This window comes from Aotus nancymaae, unplaced genomic scaffold (assembly GCF_030222135.1).
Source record: "Aotus nancymaae isolate 86718 unplaced genomic scaffold, 86718_ANA_hifiasm-v0.15.2.pri h1tg000059l, whole genome shotgun sequence".
Taxonomy (NCBI): Eukaryota; Metazoa; Chordata; class Mammalia; order Primates; family Aotidae; genus Aotus; species Aotus nancymaae.
The window spans coordinates 13,438,862-13,454,742 of NW_026988473.1; the positions used below are offsets into that span (position 1 = coordinate 13,438,862).

A 15,881-nucleotide genomic window follows, 5' to 3' on the forward strand; every position below is an offset into this window, starting at 1 on the left:
AAATACACAAGCAATAAGTATAAAGGCTAAAACAGATGGAAAATGATTATATACAAAAAATACATTAAAAGAAACATACAGAAACACACACACTGCAAATTTATTACAATACTTAATAAACACACTAGAATCCTTGCCACTCCCTTCTGTAATGACTACTGTTTCCTACTCCTACCCAGCATACTAGCTTTCCTTGTCTTCCATTTTTCCTTGTCTGTAAGCATCTTGCACATTCTACTGTTATATAAAATGGACTTAGTGTGAATGTAATTAATCGGTCCATCAAGGAAGGCAAAGATTTCTACTGTTGTTTTTTTTTTTTTTTTTTTTTTAACTAATCTATGTATAGCAATTAGAAGAGTCTGTCATGTTTTAGACATATGTAAATAAATATTGAATCAGTTATGCTTGCTATGTCTTCTGGAGGTATAAAGAGAAAAAACTGATGCCTATAACCTAATTTATAGGAATCATATTGTGCAAAATTTAAAGAAAAATATTACGTAAGTTTTTCCATGTCCTTTGTAGAGCACATTTTACATCTCTGTTTCTTAAACTATAGATCAAGGGATTCAACATGGGGATAACCAGGGTGTAAAATATGGAAGCCACTTTATCAGTGTCAGAGGATTGACTAGACTTGGGCTGCAGGTACATGAAAAGCAAAGTCCCATAGAACACTATGACCACCGTCAGGTGGGCTCCACAGGTGGAAAAAGCCTTGTATCTGCCCTCAGCAGAATTCATCCTGAGAATGGCTACAAGGATGAGCAGGTAAGACACAAGAACTATCAGAAGAGATGAAATCAAATCAAAAGCTGCAAAGATTGAAATTATCAATTCAACTTCATGAGTATTGGAGCAGAGTAAGCGTAACAAAGGGAGGCAGTCACAGTAGAAATGACTAATGACATTGTAGCCACAGAAGGATAAAGTAAAAATCTTTAAGGTGACTAGGAGAGAAATGAATGTGCAGTAGAGATAGGGAATTGCCACCAGCACCTGACATACCCTTTCTGACATGATTACCGTGTATAGCAGAGGGTTACAGATGGCCACATAGCGGTCATAGGACATTGCTGAGAGAATAAAAAGTTCATTACCAATGAACACAAGAAAGAAAGTTAGCTGTGCTGCACAAAAATAATAGGATATTGTATTCTTATCCACAACAAAATTTACTAACATTTTGGGTCCCACAGCTGTTGAATAACCAAGATCAGTGAGTGCCAGGTGCCTGAGAAAAAAGTACATAGGGGTTTCTAGCCTGGAGTCCAACTTGGTGAGGATGATCATGCTCAAATTTCCTATCACTGAGATCACATAGATCATGAGGAACAATGCAAATAATGGTGCCTGCAGCTCAGGAATATCTGTGATTCCCATGAGAATGAATTCATTCACCACTGTTAGATTGTGGTTTTCCATCCAGGTTCATCAGAAAACCTATTCTGGATAGAGACATTAAGATAGTCAATATCTTTTCTTTATTATCTCCTGAGAAATGTTTTAGTATGCAAAGGTAACATAAATAAGTTATATCTAAATTCACAATTTGTGACATTTAAAAACAAATGTATCTCTCACAAATAAAAACATGTTTAAATATAATTCAAGAAAGAGATAAGACAGGTCAGCAATTTTCATTTGGTTTTGATTTTACTCATCCAACGACATTTTGCAATGTCTAGAGACATTTTCTTTTTCACAGTTTGGAGGTGGGCTACTGTTGCATCTAATGGTTAGAAGCCAGTAACCTGCTAAACATTGTACTATAATCGATATTGAGCCCATCCCAATAATCAGCCCCAAATATCAGTAGTGCTAAGGTTAAGAAACTCTGATTACATACATAAGTAGATGATTGATAGATAGAAAGATAGACAGATAGATAGATAGATAGATTATGGATGATCAGATAGATTCATATGAGAAAGAGAGAGAAAGAGATACAGATAGAAATTCATATCTGTATATATATATATTTTTTAAAGTTAAATACTTTAAAATATATATATATATATATATACTCTTTTATATATATATATATACTCTTTTCCTTCCATTGCCCAAGCATCTCTGGGCAGTAGTGCATAGCTGGCTGGGGATGCTGCACGCTTGCCCAGTAGGTTTGGCTGAGAGGCTCTGCTCTCCCATTCCTTCTACACACTCACCCCAAAGCCCCTCTCCCAATTCATTCCCTTGCCCACTTTCCCACAGCCAGCAGGCTCTGATGCCTCCCCCATCTCAGGCTTCTAATTCTTAGCTTGTTCTGCTGCTGCTGCCTGCCACTTGGGGGAGACAGTGGGGTGACTCAGCCAGGCCAGGATGACTCACACTGCCAGTATTTTTAGCAGCGGCCAGGAGCTCTCTAGTGTGCCAGCCACCCCCCTCCTCCTGCTTGCTATTTCGGAACCGTCACTGGTGATATAAATAGCTCCTCTCCCACGGCCTGAAGCTGCTGCCAAGCTATTTTTGGTTCTGCACAGTTAAAAATAGCTTCATGGAGGTGGGAGGCAAGGGGAGTGGGAGCTGGCCTAGGGAGAGGAGACATCGGGGCATACAGAGCTTCTCAACTTGAATCAGAGTGGGCGAACTAGGATGAGCGCTCTTCTCTACCACCTCCCTTGTCCCTTTCTAGATCCTTCTTCCCTTCCAAAGTGCTTCTTTCTATTCCATTCTGGAAAAAGCCAGGGGCTCTTCCCTTGAGCCCAGTTCTCCTCCCTTGCTTACTTCACTCCTACTAGATCCCAGGAATCTTGGCCCCCTGCAACTCCCCCATATTCATCCACATAGAATAAGGGGACAGTCAAAGAGGAGGCTCACTCTGAGGCCTGTGGGAACCCAAGCCCTACCTTGATGTCCCAGGCAAACTGTAGCCTATCTCACTTCCGTGGTGACTCTTCCAGCACCACGGACAGCTTCCAGCGCCCCATTCCTTCCGTGCAGATTCGCTCAGATTTCTGGAGGCCAAGGGACCCCCCCAGTAGACTCCTCTGATTGTGGAGAAGGACACTCAGAATGTCTCCCAGGCAGCTTTAGCATCAGTGGGTGAAGAACACAGGAACAACCCCCCTAGAATATCATACGGAAGGGGACCCAAAGATCAAGGGGTTCTTCAAATAGAAGCTTGAGAGAGGGGTGGATGGGCACATCAGAGGCCAGATCGAAATGAAAGAAGCAACACAGACCCATGTCCAGAAGGAACCATCTCTCTGTCATCCAGGTCAATAGGATTACAGACAGTGGCAGACAGACACATGGACACCGTTCCCTCCACCTCAGTTGTGACGCTTACCGCAGGATGGCCCCAACCTCTGCCAAATGCATAAGACACCAGGATAGGGTCTCCACAGCTTTGTACCCCTCTTCTAAGACATAGGTCTCCTCGACTGCCTCTCCTCCCACTCTACCTCTCTTGCTACCATCCCTTTCCACGAGGAATGGGGAATTCCCTGGTCTCAAACTGCCCTTTTTGATGTCAAAGTTCATCTCCAGGCTTCCTGTGTGACTGGGACTTCCCAGTCCCACTACCCCAATTTTTAAGTGGCCTGATTTCCAGCCCCTTAAGTGATTCCATGCACACACAGCTACTCCATCAAATGAGATTTCAGATAAGAACATTCGCTAGCCCACTTGCTTCTTGCATTATTGAATCCCCAGGTAAGAACGGCATCTCCTCGCCCCTGTAGAGAGCAATCATCTGTGGTGAAAAGAGAAAGAAGGAGGAGTATCGGATAGGGCAAAGGTGACAGGATATGGAGAAGAAAGAAAGGGGAAGCTTCAGGGGTCGGGGCACTAAGCTGAACCGACCACCAAGTACGCTAGGAGAAAAAGAAACGAAGGTGAGAGGTGGAGAGTTGAAGGTGGAGAGGCAGAGCCAGCAGCCCTAGCGCCACAGACGTGGAGAAGGGTAGAGGGAGCCTGGCGAAGTTACAGGGTCCCTGGTAGCTGCAGGGGTCACGGAGGGTCCGGCGAGGCCCCCTCGCTTCTCGGCTGCTCCCCCATCTTGCCCGCCTAGGCAGAGCGGGGAGCCCTGCAGAGCTGTGCGGAGGCAGTCATGCCCCGCCCGCCGCCGCCGCAGCCGCGGCAGCCGCCGGAGGATTCCTGTCCTAATATGGAGCTGGGATTCCCCCGGCCCCGCCCCCGCCCCCGGCCCGCGGGGAGACCGAGGCTGGCAGCAGGGCGGGGGGAAGCGCTCGCTTGGGGGCCGGTAACGGGGTGGAGGAGGGGGGAAGGGATGCCTAAGTGCAGATCCAGGTCCTCGCTGCCCCCGCGTCCCTGCCTCAGTTTCCCCCTTCAGCAGCTAAGGTTAATTAGCTGACAGGGAAACCAAGAATCACTGCAGCCTAGCGCTTGTGTTGGTTTCTATTCCTGGCTGTGAGAAGACAGGATCAACGCCAAATTCAGCTGGTCCCTTTCCCACTGGACCCCCTTTCCACCCATCCTAGGGACTTAGACCCCCATGAACACCCCCTGATAAACCGCCAAGGCCCGGTTTGGGAAGAGGGGGAGGGGATTTGATTTGTTTTTTGAAAACGGCCAAGGGAATCCCAGGTTGAGTAGTCCCCAGAGAGGAACCCCAGCTGTGACCTGCCCCACGAAGGCCAGGGAAAGTCCTCCTTCACTGCATGTGAACGTGACCTTGTCTGGCAAGTAACGAGGGAGATTTGTAGACAGCCCTGTTCCTACCCATTCCCTCAAGTCCTCAGAAAAATTAGTGTCAGTGCCGGCCCCTCTCTGCCCTCTGCAGACTCCTGCCGGGGGCTTCAGGCCGCCCTAACCCTGGCCCTGTCGCTTCCCTCAACTGAACGCGTTCGGACGCCTGGGTCCCCACACCCCATTCAAGCTTTCCTAACGCAGCGCCTGCCTCTCCGCTCAGCTCCCGCCAGGCTCGGCCCCCTCTGCAGCCTCCTGCTCCCCCCTCGCTCGCCCCCCTCCCGCTCTCATTCTACGTCATGGGATGACGTCGGAAGCCGGGCGGGAGGAGGAGCCCCCCTCCCCAGTCAGCGGCTCCCGCTGCAGCTCGCTTAGCCCAGCCTCCCGCTCTCCCGCCCCCCAGCTCTAAAACGAGCCCCCCACGCCTGGCAGGAGCTATATAAGGCGGCGTGAGGCAGGCGAAGGGGGCAGCGCAGCCGAGCGGAGCCCAGGAGAACAGAGAGCGAGCCTGAGCGAGAGACGGGGAAGCACGGAGGAGGAAGCCGCCGGTGCGTCGGGACGGGAGCGAAGGTGCTCGGGCGCCCGAGCTGGAGCTCCGCAGCCGCCGGTCATGTACCGCTCCACCAAGGGCGCCTCCAAGGCGCGCCGGGACCAGATCAACGCCGAGATCCGGAACCTCAAGGAGCTGCTGCCGCTGGCCGAAGCGGACAAGGTCCGGCTGTCCTACCTGCACATCATGAGCCTCGCCTGCATCTACACTCGCAAGGGCGTCTTCTTTGCTGGAGGTGAGCATGCTGGGACTACCGGAGATCCGAGCTGCCGGGAGCCGGAGACCCTGGAGCTGGGGAACCCGCTGGGGCTGCTGCATGTCTAGGGCAGCGTGCTGGCGAGCTGGGGAGATTCGGGACTGTCTATTTTTCCTCCTGAGCTCCCTCCAAACCTCATCTTAGTTCTGAATGAGAGTTAGAGAGCCTGGACGGTATCTCTAACACCAGGGGCCTTAGAGGAGAGGAGAGGAGAGGAGAAGAGCCAGGACAGAGCGGCCTCGGTGCCCGACAGTGCAAAGGCGCTCGGGGAGCTGGGGAGGGAAGCCCGGGAAGTTGCAGGGATGGAGCGGCCTGAATCTAGGAGAGCGTAGCCCTGTCCGCGGTGCTGAAAGGGATTTCCTGTCGCCTTCGGGGGGTGCTGCCCGTGGTGCTGACGACCGCTTCGGCCGAGCAGGGAGCTGTCCACGGTTCTGAACCCACAGTCCGCTTTGGAGCTCTGTCCGCGGTTCTGAGATTCAGAGCCTCTTGGGAGCTCTGACCACGGTTCAGAAATTCAGAGCCGAGGAGGCGCCGATCCGGTTTAGAAGTCTAGGGCTTGCGGGCTATGGAGATACAGCAACAGGTTCCCTGGCCAAGAACTGCGGGCAGCGGGTCAACAGGTGTTTGCAGAGGCAGGTCCATGAGAAATTCCTCTGGATTCTTTGAAACTCAGGCCATGCCTTCCTCACTTCTGCTTTGCCTCCCAGTCTTACTCCTGACTCACCATGTCTTCTCGCCCTGCAGGCACTCCTCTGACGGGCCCCACGGGGCTTCTCTCAGCTCAAGAACTTGAGGATATCGTAGCAGCACTACCCGGCTTTCTGCTTGTGTTCACAGCTGAGGGGAAGTTGCTCTACCTGTCTGAGAGTGTGAGCGAGCATCTGGGCCACTCCATGGTGAGTGCTGAGAGTCATTTCAGCTGAGGCTGGGCATGAAGGGGGCACCATAAGCCTTACACTCCTGAGGAACTGGGAATTACAATGGAGAGAGAGGTTATACCCTGCAAGATACCATAGATCAAAGATTGGCTCCCTCTGTTCTCACTAATGGTCATCTCTTCTTTTCCTTTCTCCAGGTGGACCTGGTTGCCCAGGGTGACAGCATCTACGACGTCATTGACCCAGCTGACCACCTCACCGTGCGCCAGCAACTCACCCTGCCCTCTGCCCTGGACACTGGTAAGGACTCCCTTCTTCCCTCCTCGGTCCAATTTCCTACTTGCTTCCCTTCTCCCCTGCATCCACTGTCTCGCTCAGCCACTCACCCTCTTATCGGTTTTTCTCTTCACCCATCTAGATCGCCTCTTCCGCTGCCGTTTCAACACCTCCAAGTCCCTCAGGCGCCAGAGTGCAGGCAACAAACTGGTGCTTATTCGAGGCCGATTCCATGCTCACCCACCTGGGGCCTACTGGGCAGGAAACCCCGTGTTCACAGCTTTCTGTGCCCCACTGGAGCCGAGACCCCGCCCTGGCCCTGGCCCTGGCCCTGGCCCTGCCTCACTCTTCCTGGCCATGTTCCAGAGCCGTCATGCTAAAGACCTGGCCCTACTGGACATCTCTGAGAGGTAAGCTTGGAGTGTTCAGATTCCAAGAGAAAGGCAGGCCGGAGATGAGGGAACCCTAGATTCTGGAGTCAGGGGCAGGGAGGATGGGGTTTAGGGGGGCAGAGAAAGGAAAGATATGCTAAATGCTACTGCAAGTTTTCTAGAAGTGTAAAACTATTGGGAAGTAAACTACTTTTTAATTAAAAATGACAAGATTAATATCATGTCACTAAAGCAGAGACAGCAGCATCAAATTTCATTATAGAGGCCAAATCCAACCCAAATCTAGCTCAGTGGACTCTGTAAAACCAAGCGCCCTGGTAAGAGTAGAAACGTTATGTCAGTATTACAGGTGTTACATATGTATGACAGACATCACATCAGTAATATATGTGTTGTATCAGTCTTATTATCTGTTTGTATTACAAATGCTATATTACTATTATGAGCATTACATTAGTATTACAGGTGTTAGATAAGTATTACAGTTGTTCCATCAGTATTACAGTTTTTACATTTGTATTGTAGATGATATATTGGTATTATGAGTATTACAGTTGAATTACAGGTGTCAAGACAGCATTACAGATGTTACAACAGTGTTACCAATGTTTTATTAATATTGTGTATTGTATTTTGTATTGTGAGTGTCACAGTTCTATTATGGGTGTTAGATAAGTAGTATGATTGTTATATTTGTATTGTGAATGGTACATTAGTGTTATGAGTGGTTATTTTTGCATTTATGAGTGTTACAGTTCTATTAGGAATGTTAGATCACTCTCACAGGTGTTACATTTGTATTATGCATGTTAAAACTGTATATGGATGACCGAATAGGAACAGCTCCAGAGCCCAGTTTCCAGTGAGAGAGATGCAGAAGGGGAGTGATCTCCACATTTCCAACTGAGGTACCAGGTTCTTTTCAATGGGACTGCCCTAGGAGGGCAAAACAAGGCAGGGCAGGTTGCTGCCCCACCCAGGAAGTGCAACTGACTGGAGAATCAGGGAGTTTAACTTCTTGGCGCCCTGGTTCAGATACTGTGCTTCTTCCATGGCCGTTGCAAACCACAGTCCAGGACAATGCCACTGAGACAAAAAGCACCCCAAGTTACTAACACAGATCTTAGCGACAGCTATGGCTGGCCAGGTGCCACGAGTTGTTGGCGCAAAACTGGGCAGAGGCTTTGACTAATGGCAAGAGTGCCAGCAGAATGGGACTACCCACCTCCCAGATAGAGGGAGAGCTAAAAGCAGGGAGACAGGTGATATAGCTTGGCAGGTCCCAGCCCCATAAAGACCAGTATATCGAAGCCCTTTTGCTTGAGAGTTTCATGGCCAGCACATCAGTTCAGGCTTGACCTGGGACAATCAAGCTCAGTAGGGGAAAGGACATCCACCATTGCAAAGAGGGTTCTAATCTCACCTGTGTCTGTGTAAATTAAAGCCAGAGGAAGCCTACGCAGCAGCCGAGCCAAGTCTGAGGCAGCCCAGCAGCACCTCCGCAGGCAGACAAGGGACAGACTGGCTCCTCAAGAGGCTCCCTGCCCCGTGTATAACCAAAACCAAACAAACAATAACAAAAAAACAAAACAAAACATTGTTGGCCTTGGCCCCAAGTGTCCCCAGGTGCTGATGGAGCTCCTGGGGTGTGTGAGCCCTGCCGCCAGGGCCCGGCTGGGGGTGCGCCAAGGAGGTGTCCGTGGTCCTGAAACGATGCCGGCTGAGGCGCGGGCTGTGACTGGGCGAATGAGCGCTGTCCGTAGTGCTGAAGAGGTTCCTGGGCCCCGGCAGTGGCGGCAGCGGTGCCTAGGAGGCCGGCAGCCGGAAGACCAACCAGGGTCCTTTGTGCTCGCCTCTCCCTCCAGTACCTAGTGCGCGCACCGCTCCCTACCCCGCCCCCGATCCCGCAGTTGCCAGTAGGTGCCTTGTGCCCTTACCTTGCCGCGCCGATCCGTTAAGGTCCCAGGTCGTTAGTGCGCGCGCCTCTCCCTACAGTACCTCATGCGCGCGCCGCCCCTTCCGTTGCCATCAGGTGCCTTGCGCGCGAACCTTGCCGGCCAAACCGTTAAGGTCTGGCGTCCGTTGTGCGCGCGCCGCCCCTTCCGTTGCCATCAGGTGCCTTGCGCGCGAACCTTGCCGGCCAAACCGTTAAGGTCTGGCGTCCGTTGTGCGCGCGCCTCTCCTTCCAGTACCTATCAGGCGCCCTCTCTACCCCCGCGCCCTCCCCCGCCGCCATTGCCCGCAGGTGCCTCGCGCTCATATTTTGTCCGCCGACTCCGCATTGCCAGCGGGTGCCTGGCGCGCATACCTTGTCCCGGGAATCCCGTAAGGTCGCACTTCCGGCGCGGATCTGTCACTTGCGCGCGTCTTTGCACGCGCCCCACTCGCTCAGATTTGAATGATGCGTTTCCTGGCAACAGGGGAATGCTCCCTTAGCCTTTGACCGAGTTGGCAGCAGACGAGAGGACGCTCAGAGCCCAGCTCTCGAGAGTTCAAGGGTCTGAAAATACCCCACTGCTCCCAGGAGCGGTTACCTGGACACTCTGTGCCCCTTATCCCTGTCCCGGTCCCGTCCCGGGGCCGAGGACCCGCCAGTAGGACTCAGTTGCCTTGAGCCTGCTGCCCGCATCCCTCAGTTCACTTTCCTTGTGGGACCTCTCCGTTGCTCCTGCCCCTGGACGGAGTGGCAAGCCATCCTGCAAGTACCCAGACACACGGAATCAGCCTGGTGTCGAAAGAATTCCAAGGTTTTCGGTATCCTACAAGCCCTGTGTTCCGTTCCGGCGATCCTGCCTTCAATTTGAGGCACAGGTACCGCAGCAAGCCAGTGCTGTGTGCTCGCAATAGCAGAATGTCCTGCAGCTCAGCGAGTGCACTGAGCATGAGGACTCTTAGTGAGGCACTGGAGCAGGTAGTCACCGTTTTGGGGCCCACAACACCCAGCTGTGCCCCACATTCCTATCCAGAGAACCTGATCATGTCGAGGGCCCTCAAGGTGAGTGGGGCAGGGATGCCTGAGCAGGGCAAGGACCCCAGAGCCCAAGAGAAGCCTGATGATCAGAAAGGGGGCCCTGAGGGCACCAGGGATGCACGGTCTGCATTTAGGCCGCTGCGGGACAATGGAGGCCTCTCTCCCTTCGTGCCCAGGCCTGGGCCCCTGCAGAGAGACCTCCATACCCAGAGGTCAGAAATCCCATCTGACAAGATATCCCAGCCCTCCGGGATGAGCTGCTGCCCCAAACGAAATTCCATCTCCAGCTCCTACAGCTCCACGGGAGGCTTCCCGTGGCTAAAGAGGAGGAAGGGGCCAGCCTCATCCCACTGCCAGCTGCCCCTCACTTCTTCAAAGACAGTGAGTGAGGTCAGCCCTCCGGCTGTCTCTCGGGGTCAGACCCAGTGTGAAAAGGTGGCAGATTCAGCACCTGGGGAGAAACCGGCCCCCAGGAGTGGCTCCCAGACATCTCAGGCCTCTAGGCCTCCTAGACGAAAGTTCCCTCTGCTGCCACGCAGGCAAGGGGAGCCTCTGATGCTGTCACCTCCCTTACAGCTGGGGTTCCGGGTCACTGCTGAAGACCTGGACCTGGAGAAAAAGGTGGCGCTCCTGTGCATTGACAGTGCACTGCGGGGTGAGGCCAAGAGCATCCGGGACTGCAGAGCCTCACTGCTTTCCCACGCTTTGTCCTCACCTGCAACAGGGGCGTCTTCTTTGCCTTCTGTCCCTAAAGCACCCAGCAGGGATGCACAGCGGGAGAGATGCAAGTCCCAAGGCCGCCGGGACCCCCGTGGCCCTCCTACCATCTGCTGCAGGGTCCCCCTCTAGACCTCCTGTGTCTGGGAGGAAGCGCAGGTCAGCAGACCCCTTGGTCTCCTCCTCAGACCCCCTTCCTGCCACCTCTGCACACTCCCGGGACTCAGCCCAGGTCACCTCGCTGATTCCTGCCCGCTTCCCAGCTGCAAGCAGCACCTTGAAGCGGGCTCGTCCATCTTCAGATCTAGCTGCTTCAGCTGCAGCCCAGGGCCCCAGCACAGCCTCAGGTAAGGACACCACCACCCTGGCCGGACAGAGGGTCAGTGGTCCCAGCCCAGGGCTGAAACTTCCCATTACCGCTGCAGCCACCACCCAGCCCAAACCTGTGGTCCTTCATGGGCAGCAGCAGGGAACCCGCGGCTTGAAGCGGGCTCGTTCATCTTCAGATCTAGCTGCTTCAGCTGCAGCCCAGGCCTCATCTTCTGCTCCAAGACAGCCAGCCCAGGGCCCCAGCACAGCCTCAGGAAAGGGCACCACCACCCTGGCCGGACAGAGGGTCAGTGGTCCCAGCCCAGGGCTGAAACTTCCCATTACCGCTGCAGCCACCACCCAGCCCAAACCTGTGGTCCTTCATGGGCAGCAGCAGGGAACCCGCGGCTTGAAGCGGGCTCGTTCATCTTCAGATCTAGCTGCTTCAGCTGCAGCCCAGGCCTCATCTTCTGCTCCAAGACAGCCAGCCCAGGGCCCCAGCACAGCCTCAGGAAAGGGCACCACCATCCTGGCCGGACAGAGGGTCAGTGGTCCCAGCCCAGGGCTGAAACTTCCCATTACCGCTGCAGCCACCACCCAGCCCAAACCTGTGGTCCTTCATGGGCAGCAGCAGGGAACCCGCGGCTTGAAGCGGGCTCGTCCATCTTCAGATCTAGCTGCTTCAGCTGCAGCCCAGGCCTCATCTTCTGCTCCAAGACAGCCAGCCCAGGGCCCCACAGCACACTCAGCTGCAGGGGTTTCCTTACCCACCACTTCCACCTCGAGCCCCCCCGCCAAAAGAAAGTCGGCCCGGGCTGCAGGCCCGGCTGGGACCCTAGCTGGCCCAACTTCTACCTCTCCCCGTGATGCACATGCTCCCTTCTCACGCTGTGGCTTGGCCAAAGCTAGGCGGCTCCACTAAACACTTGGAAGCAGGACCCTGGCCCCCTCGAGGTTGGTGGTTTCTGTAACATAAATGGGGCTGCAGCAGCAAAGTGGCAAAGAGAAAGGCCCTGAGAACCACAAGGCAATGCAACGTGAGGGGGCCTGAAAATGAGGCCCCCCACCAAAGGCAGAGCACCCCCATGGTGACTGGGGGACCCAGCACCAGGAGCAACTCTGTTGGGTGGCATGCTTTTTTTTTTTTAAGAGATGGAGTTTTACTCTTGTTGCCCAGGCTGGAGTGCAATGGTGCGATCTCAGCTCACTGCAACCTCCGCCTCCCAGATTCAAGCAATTCTCCTGCCTCAGCCTTCCAAGTAGCTGGGATTACAGGCATGTGCCATGACGCCTGGCTAATTTTGTATTTTTAGTAGAGATGGGATTTCCCCATGTTGATCAGGCTGGTCTCGAACTCCTGACCTGAGGTGATCTGCCTGCCTCGGCCTCCCAAAGTGCTGGAATTACAGATGTGAGCCACCATGCCCGGCCCTTGCTTTGCTTTTAGTGACTTAAAAATAACATTGATTGAACACTTTGCATACACCAGTCATTGTCCTAAGCTCTTCACATGTATCCACTCTTTTAATCATCACAGCCTTATGAGGGAGGTGCTGTAACTTCCCCATTTTATGGGGGAGGAGATGGAAGCACACAGAAGTTATGTCACTTGTCTGTGGCCTTGCAGATAGAAAGAGACAGAGCCAGGACTCGAACCCAGGACATCTTGCTTCTGAGTTGGTGTCCTGAAGCAGCACATGTTACTACCATATGCCAGCATGATAAGAAGAAAGATGAGTAACATCTCACTGCAACCTCTGCCTCCCAGGTTCAAGCGATTCTTCTGACTCAGCCTCCTGAGTAGCTGGGATTACAGGTGCACGCCACCATGCCTGGCTAATTTTTGTATTTTTAGTAGAAATGGGGTTTTGCCATGTTGGTCAGGCTGGTTTCGAACTCCTGACCTCAAGCAATCCACCCGCCTCAGCCTCCCATAGTGCTGGGATTACAGGCGTGAGCCACCATGCCCGGCAGGCAGCAAATCCTAAAGCTCTGAAGTGATCTCCTTTGACTTCGTTTCTCACACCGAGGTCACACTGATGCAAGAGGTGGGCTCCCGTGGCCTCGGGCAGCTCTGCCCCTGAAGCTTTGCGGGGTACAGCCCCCATCTTGAATGCTTTCACGAGCTGGTGTTGAGTGTCTGCAACTTTTCCAGGTGCACAGTGCAAGCTGTGGGTGGATCTACCATTCTGGGGTCTGGAGGATGGTGGCCCTTTTCTCACAGCTCCACTAGGCAGTGCCCCAGTGGGGACTCCGTGTAGGGGCTCCCACCCAACATTTCCATTCCTCACTGCTACCCAGGAGGCTGAGGCAGGAGAATCTCTTGAAGCCAAGAGGTGGAGGTTGCAGTGAGCTGAGATCGTGCCATTGCACTCCAGTCTCGGGGACAAGATCGAGACTCCATCCCCCCCCCAAAAAAAAATTAGTTGGGCATGGTGGTATGTGCCTGTAGTCTTAGCTGATCAGGAGGCTGAGGTAGGGGCATAGTTTGAGTCCAGAAGTTGCACAGAGAACACCACTGCATTCCAGCCTGGGTGACAGAGTGAGACCATGTTTGTTTGCTTGTTTCTTTCTTTCTTTCTTTCTTTCTTTCTTTCTTTCTTTCTTTCTTTCTTTCTTTCTTCTTTCTTCTTTCTTTCTCTCTCCCTCTTTCTTTCTTTCAGACAGGCTCTCACTCTGTCACCCACGCTGGAGTGCAGTGGCACCATCTTGGCTCACTGCAAACTCTGCCTCCCCGGTTGAAGCTATTCTCCTGCCTCAGCCTCCTGAGTAGATGGGATTACAGGTGTCCACCACCGCGCCTGGTCAAGACCGTGTTTCTTTATATATATGTAGACATAAGCAGAGAGACAGGGATCAGGAACATCACACAATTTCACATCCTAGGGTCCTCCAGAGCTGAGTCACTCTTGTGTCACTCAGTGCAAAAGTATTCCCCCTTAAACATAGGTGGGCGCCCTCTCAGATTATAGATGGATGGCAGGGAGGGGTGTGTCTACCACTCTAATTTGTTAATCTCCAGAGAGTCGCTTGAACCTGGGAGACGGAGGTTGCAGTGAGCTGAGATTGTGCCACTGCACTCCAGTCTGGGGAAGAGAGCGAGACTATTTGTCAAATAAAAACAGATTGCCTAAAAAGGCCATCTCGGCCTTGCCTGAAGTCTCCACAAAGGGGCAGTCGAACATTTGCTTACGAGTTCCCCAAGGGAGAAAGACTGGTTTTTAACCGCATTCGGGAACAGAAGATGGAATCTCAGGTTTTGACAGGGGTTAAATTAGCAATAAGATCCTTGCACAAAGCCAGGACCCGTGAAGGGCTGCAATCACTTTGTAAGGAAGACCAATAAGCTTCCCACTGGCCAGGAAGGCAACCAGAAAGCTCGTCTCAGCTGTTGCCTTGGCTGGCAATAAAACAAGGTTTCCTTATCTCCAGGCCGGCAAGGAGCCTGACTCAGTCTATTCCGAGGGAAATTTAAGCTGATAAATTATCGTAAAAATTAATCCCAGGCGGCCAGGCGCAGTGGCTGACGCCTGTAATCCTAGCACTTTGGGAGGCCGAGGAACGTGGATTGCCTGAGCTCAAGAGTTTGAGACCTGCCTGGGCAACACAGTGAAACCCTGTCTCTACTAAAATACAAAAAATTAGCTGGGCGTAATGGCATGCACCTGTAGTCCTAACAATTTGGGAGGCTGAGGCAGGAGAATTGCTAGAACCGGGGAGGCAGAGGTTGCAGTGAGCTGAGATTACATCACTGCACTCCAGCCTGGGCAACACAGTGAGACTCTGTCTCTAAAAATAAAATAAAATAAAATGAATCCCAGGTTGTTTCTGTAAGGTTGGCTGCCTCGCAGGGCGTTCGGACACGCCCCCTCCCCTCGCGGGGCGTTCGGACACGCCCCCTCCCCTCGCGGGGCGTTCGGACACGCCCCCTCCCCTCGCGGGGAGTTCAGACACGCCTCCTTCCCTTGCCAGGAGCTCAGACATGCCTCCTCCCCCCCGCCGGGAGCCCGGGAAAAAAGCCCCATCAGGACATACCTGATACCATTTTGTCCCATCCAGGCTCCACTCCCTGTCTACTATTTTGTCCTATCCGGGTCCCACTCCCCTTCAGTTTGTCCCACTCACCTTGGCCACAGCCAATCGGACGCCTCCACCCCGTGCCTGAGAGGAGTCCGCGCGACTTCTCCGGCCCCTCCTGTCGGGCCGCAGAACCTCGTCCGGGAGCCTGAATAAATTCCCTTGCATTGGATCATTTTTGTGCTGGCCTCAGTTTCTTCATTTCGTCCTCGGTGAGAACAGACCTTACAGATGGTGCATTGGCCGGGAAGGAGTTTTAAGACTCCTCCCCGGGGAAACTGACTCCTCCACGCAGAGCCGGACCGGGAAGCTGCCGTTTGTTTCACCACAAGGTAAGACTTCCCCACCTGCTGCTTTCAGGGAGTCCCTGTCAGGAAACCGCTGCGCAGCGTCAGGGATTCCCACCGCCGCGGGGTCCGTGACCCCCGGCTTCCCTCCCCACGGGTCCGTGACCCCAGGAGGCCTCCCGCCGTGAGTCCGTAGAATTCTAGTAATTCTACTTTCTCCTGCTTTCTATTAACTCTGCTTTCTAGTAATTCTGCTTTCTAGTAATTCTGCTTTCTAGTAATTCTGCTTTCTAGTAACTGCTTTCTAGTAATTCTGCTTTCTAGTAATTCTGCTTTCTAGTAATTCTGCTTTCTAGTAACTGCTTTCTAGTAATTCTGCTTTCTAGTAATTCTGCTTTCTAGTAATTCTGCTTTCTAGTAACTGCTTTCTAGTAATTCTGCTTTCTAGTAACTCTGCTTTCTAGTAACTCTGCTTTCTATTAACTCTGCTTTCTAGTAATTCTGCTTTC

At 52.8% G+C, this 15,881-nt stretch overlaps 3 protein-coding genes across 3 annotated transcripts; 2 read left to right on the forward strand and 1 right to left on the reverse strand.

Annotated features, from left to right (window-relative positions):
* Nucleotides 1–486: 486 nt before the first annotated feature.
* LOC135270185 (olfactory receptor 8K3-like) lies at nucleotides 487–1,428 on the reverse strand. Its single transcript, XM_064365519.1, has one exon. The coding sequence runs from the start codon at nucleotides 1,426–1,428 to the stop codon at nucleotides 487–489; it is 942 nt and encodes a 313-aa protein (XP_064221589.1).
* Nucleotides 1,429–5,127: 3,699 nt separating this feature from the next.
* On the forward strand, nucleotides 5,128–7,721 carry LOC135270186 (neuronal PAS domain-containing protein 4-like). The gene is made up of 4 exons (XM_064365520.1): nucleotides 5,128–5,444; nucleotides 6,210–6,361; nucleotides 6,541–6,643; nucleotides 6,762–7,721. The coding sequence occupies exons 1-4, from the start codon at nucleotides 5,270–5,272 to the stop codon at nucleotides 7,031–7,033; spliced, it is 702 nt and encodes a 233-aa protein (XP_064221590.1). The 5' UTR covers nucleotides 5,128–5,269; the 3' UTR covers nucleotides 7,034–7,721.
* A 1,291-nt stretch (nucleotides 7,722–9,012) lies between these two features.
* LOC135270235 (putative POM121-like protein 1-like) lies at nucleotides 9,013–15,560 on the forward strand. Its single transcript, XM_064365600.1, is given in 7 exon segments — nucleotides 9,013–9,336; nucleotides 9,432–9,509; nucleotides 9,648–9,765; nucleotides 9,920–9,972; nucleotides 9,974–10,792; nucleotides 10,794–11,663; nucleotides 15,279–15,560. Coding segments are annotated over 7 exon segments (2,544 nt in total).
* Nucleotides 15,561–15,881: the final 321 nt, after the last annotated feature.

What these genes read in the sequence shown, in the direction of transcription:
- LOC135270186 (XM_064365520.1), top strand. Translation starts at nt 5,270, where the DNA reads ATGTACCGCTCCACCAAGGGCGCCTCCAAGGCGCGCCGGGACCAGATC. An exon ending in AGCATCTGGGCCACTCCATG is followed by an intron (nt 6,362 to 6,540) that starts GTGAGTGCTGAG and finishes TCCTTTCTCCAG; the next exon opens with GTGGACCTGGTTGCCCAGGG. An exon ending in GCCCTCTGCCCTGGACACTG is followed by an intron (nt 6,644 to 6,761) that starts GTAAGGACTCCC and finishes TCACCCATCTAG; the next exon opens with ATCGCCTCTTCCGCTGCCGT.
- LOC135270185 (XM_064365519.1), bottom strand. Translation starts at nt 1,428, where the DNA reads ATGGAAAACCACAATCTAACAGTGGTGAATGAATTCATTCTCATGGGA.